The sequence below is a fragment of the Astyanax mexicanus genome, unplaced genomic scaffold, assembly GCF_023375975.1.
Source record: "Astyanax mexicanus isolate ESR-SI-001 unplaced genomic scaffold, AstMex3_surface scaffold_72, whole genome shotgun sequence".
Lineage (NCBI taxonomy): Eukaryota > Metazoa > Chordata > Actinopteri > Characiformes > Acestrorhamphidae > Astyanax > Astyanax mexicanus.
The window spans coordinates 2,501-7,446 of NW_026040082.1; the positions used below are offsets into that span (position 1 = coordinate 2,501).

Sequence of the window (4,946 nt, forward strand, 5' to 3'; positions counted from 1 at the left end):
GGAAGTATACGTGCTTCTCTCTCGTACCCACACTGTATCTCTTGGTGCAGCTGTGCAGCTATAGCTGCAAAAAAAACAGCAAAAGCAAACCGCCTGTCCTTTTTTCTCCTCCTGGAGCTGAGCATGAACTTCAGAGCAGCTGTTTACTCTCCACTCCAGCAAAAGATGCTCCACATATGAGCTGGTAACTCATCCATTTCCCTTTATAAAGCTACGAGTCTCTCCTCTCTCTATTATGAGGGGTTTTGTTGTTGGTGAAGAAGGAGACGTTTATACAGGTATCAATGTGCAGCATGTGAGACGATTCAGGAACAGATTCTGTGTTCACATTACACACAGATACAGATCACTTACATTTACACTGAATGTGAACCGACAAGATACACAAATCTGATCTGAGATAAAAAAAAAATCTAACAATCGGATTTGAGCAACGTGGCTTATAATGTAAACGTAGCCAAAGAGAAGTTATTATAAATTTATGTCAGATTAAGTTGCAGTTTAATTAATTAAATGTAAATGTAAATTAAAAGTCACTTCTCTCTTGGCTGCTATTTTAACAGATGAGTTAGTTTAAGGTTCTCGAGCTTCACTGTTATACCTTCTGTTTATAAACAGGGTTTTAGATCATCCCCTGCAGCACTGGAGGAACAGTCCTGTCTGACCTGCTGTTACTTTTCAACAGTTTGGGTCATAAAGCTGCTGAAAGAAATGAGAAAAAGTCTCTGGATCTGGAGAGAGACACTGCATGAGCGTAGCCCCGCCCTCTTTAAAGAGCTCAGTCTTCAGGAGTTTATTAAAGATAGTGAGGGACGCTCCTGATCTGGTAGTAGAAGACAGTTTATTCCATCATTGGAGATACCACCAAAATACAATGTAACATTATTTAAAATTGAAAACTTTATTTAACATTATTAGCATTGGTTTTCTTGGTGTGTTTTTTTTTTTTTTTAGTTTTTCCACTGATTTTCTCACTTTTTTCCTTCTTTTTGGAGGAACACCAACCCTCCTCTTATTCTCACGTTCCTCCTCCTCCTCCTCCTCCTACTCCCTCCTCCTCCACCTACTTCTCCTCCTCCCTCGTCTTCTTGGCCTCCTCTGAGGCCATCCAGCTGTCTCCAGCTTCACCATCCAACTTCAGCCCATCACCACCTGAGACCAGGCCAGATTTGAACCAGCAACCTCTTGATTACGAGGCGAGGCTTTTCCCACAAAGCCACCAAGTCTCACATGAGATTAATGCTTTTTTGGGGGGCAGTTGTCTTTTAATTTAGGGCGGGGGAGGGAGGGAGAGGGGGGGTGAGAAAGAGAGTGAGTGAGCGAGCGAGCGAGAGGGAGAGGGAGGGAGGGAGGGAGGTAGAGTGAGAGAGAGAGAGAGAGTTGGGGCACTGGTAGACCATAAGGGAATTTGATCAACATCAACCGACCCCTAGCTCCCCTAACCCAACTCCCAGCCCCCCTGAACCGACCCCCAGCTCCCCTGAACCGACCCCCAGCTCCCCTGAACCGCATCCCAGCTCCCCTAAACCGACTCCCAGCCCCCTGAACCGACCCCAGCTCCCTGAACCGACCCCCAGCTCCCCTGAACCGACTCCCAGCCCCCCTGAACCGACTCCCAGCCCCCCTGAACCGACCCCCAGCCCCCCAGCCCTCCTGAACCGACCCCTAGCTCCCCAGCCCTCCTGAACCGACCCCCAGCTCCCCTGAACCGACCCCCAGCTCCCCTGAACCGACTCCCAGCTCCCTTAAACCGACCCCCAGCCCCCCTGAACCGACCCCCAGCCCCCCTGAACCGACCCCCAGCCCCCCTGAACCGACCCCCAGCTCCCCTGAACCGACCCACAGCTCCCCTGAACCGACCCCCAGCCCCCCTAAACCGACTCCCCGCCCCCCTAAACCGACCCCCAGCTCCCCTGAACCGACTCCCAGCTCCCTTAAACCGACCCCCAGCCCCCCTGAACCGACCCCCAGCTCCCTTAAACCGACCCCCAGCCCCCCTGAACTGACCCCCAGCCCCCCTGAACCGACCCCCAGCCCCCATAAACCGACCCCCAGCCCCCCTAAACCGACCCCCAGCTCCCCTGAACCGACCCCCAGCTCCCCTGAACCGACCCCCAGCCCCCATGAACCGACTCCCAGCCCCCCTGAACCGACCCCCAGCCCCCTTAAACCGACCCCCAGCTCCCTTAAACCGACCCCCAGCCCCCCTAAACCGACTCCTAGCTTCCCCAAACCGACTCCTAGCTCCCTTAAACCGACCCCCAGCTCCCCTGAGCCGACTCCCAGCTCCCCTAAACCGACTCCTAGCCCCCTTAAACCGACCCCCAGCTCCCTTAAACCGACCCCCAGCCCCCCTAAACCGACTCCTAGCTTCCCCAAACCGACTCCTAGCTCCCTTAAACCGACCCCCAGCTCCCCTAAACCGACTCCTAGCCCCCCTAAACTGAGTCCCGAACAGACATTTGTCTCAGCTATGCCTAAAAAATGCCCAAACCTTAAAAAGTATATTGCTAAACATTTTAACAATGTTTTGTGTGTGTGTGTAAGCATGAAAACAGTCTTCTTGGTAAATCAGCCTCTCCCCTTTAGACAGAGATAGGAAGGGTTTGGGAGGATGGGGTGGTGTGGGGACATTCCAGCATCTAAATACTTAATGAGCATTTCACACTGTTACCCATGGCAACCACCACCGCTATAGAAACCATTTCAAGACTACTTATTTCATGTGTGTGTGTGTAGTGAGTGTATGTTCAAGTGCACAAAAGAACAAAATGAAAGAGACTGACAGAAATGGATGAGGAATAGATTAAGTCTAAATAGTCTAAAAGGAATAAGTCAAAATAACACAATCAGAAAAATAACTAAAAACACACTTCACACTGTTACACCACTGACCCACAACACACTCCACACTGTTACACCACTGACCAACAACACAATCCACACTGTTACAGCACTGACCCACAACACACTCCACGCTGTCACACCACTGACCCACAACACAATCCACACTGTTACACCACTGACCCACAACACACTCCACACTGTTACACCACTGACCAACAACACAATCCACACTGTTACAGCACTGACCCACAACACACTCCACGCTGTCACACCACTGACCCACAACACACTCCACACTGTTACACCACTGACCCACAACACACTCCACACTGTTACACCACTGACCAACAACACAATCCACACTGTTACAGCACTGACCCACAACACACTCCACGCTGTCACACCACTGACCCACAACACACTTCACACTGTTACAGCACTGACCCACAACACACTTCACACTGTTACAGCACTGACCCACAACACACTCCACACTGTTACACCACTGACCCACAACACACTCCACACTGTTACACCACTGACCCACAACACTCTCCACACTGTTACACCACTGACCCACAACACACTTCACACTGTTACACCACTGACCCACAACACACTCCACACTGTTACACCACTGACCCACAACACACTCCACACTGTTACACCACTGACCCACAACACTCTCCACACTGTTACACCACTGACCCACAACACACTCCACACTGTTACAGCACTGACCCACAACACACTCCACACTGTTACACCACTGACCCACAACACTCTCCACACTGTTACACCACTGACCCACAACACACTTCACACTGTTACACCACTGACCCACAACACACTCCACACTGTTACACCACTGACCCACAACACACTCCACACTGTTACACCACTGACCCACAACACACTCCACACTGTTACAGCACTGACCCACAACACACTCCACACTGTTACACCACTGACCCACAACACTCTCCACACTGTTACACCACTGACCCACAACACACTTCACACTGTTACACCACTGACCCACAACACACTCCACACTGTTACACCACTGACCCACAACACACTCCACACTGTTACACCACTGACCCACAACACTCTCCACACTGTTACACCACTGACCCACAACACACTCCACACTGTTACAGCACTGACCCACAACACACTCCACACTGTTACAGCACTGACCCACAACACACTCCACACTGTTACACCCCTGACCCACAACACACTCCACACTGTTACACCACTGACCCACAACACACTCCACACTGTTACACCCCTGACCCACAACACACTCCACACTGTTACACCACTGACCCACAACACACTCCACACTGTTACACCACTGACCCACAACACACTCCACACTGTTACACCACTGACCCACAACACACTCCACACTGTTACAGCACTGACCCACAACACACTCCACACTGTTACATCCCTGACCCACAACACACTCCACACTGTTACACCACTGACCCACAACACACTCCACACTGTTACAGCACTGACCCACAACACACTCCACACTGTTACACCACTGACCCACAACACTCTCCACACTGTTACACCACTGACCCACAACACACTTCACACTGTTACACCACTGACCCACAACACACTCCACACTGTTACACCACTGACCCACAACACACTCCACACTGTTACACCACTGACCCACAACACACTCCACACTGTTACAGCACTGACCCACAACACACTCCACACTGTTACACCACTGACCCACAACACTCTCCACACTGTTACACCACTGACCCACAACACACTTCACACTGTTACACCACTGACCCACAACACACTCCACACTGTTACACCACTGACCCACAACACTCTCCACACTGTTACACCACTGACCCACAACACACTCCACACTGTTACAGCACTGACCCACAACACACTCCACACTGTTACACCACTGACCCACAACACACTCCACACTGTTACACCACTGACCCACAACACACTCCACACTGTTACACCACTGACCCACAACACACTCCACACTGTTACAGCACTGACCCACAACACACTCCACACTGTTACATCCCTGACCCACA

The 4,946-nt window shown here is 51.2% G+C and overlaps 1 protein-coding gene across 1 annotated transcript; it reads left to right on the top strand.

Moving 5' to 3' along the window:
• Positions 1-995: 995 nt before the first annotated feature.
• LOC125798655 (uncharacterized) lies at positions 996-2,646 on the top strand (the record flags this gene model as incomplete). The annotated part of the gene is made up of 3 exons (XM_049474195.1): positions 996-1,162; positions 1,846-2,464; positions 2,590-2,646. Coding segments are annotated over 3 exons (843 nt in total), but the record flags the coding sequence as incomplete, so codon positions are not given.
• Between the last annotated feature and the right edge of the window lie 2,300 nt (positions 2,647-4,946).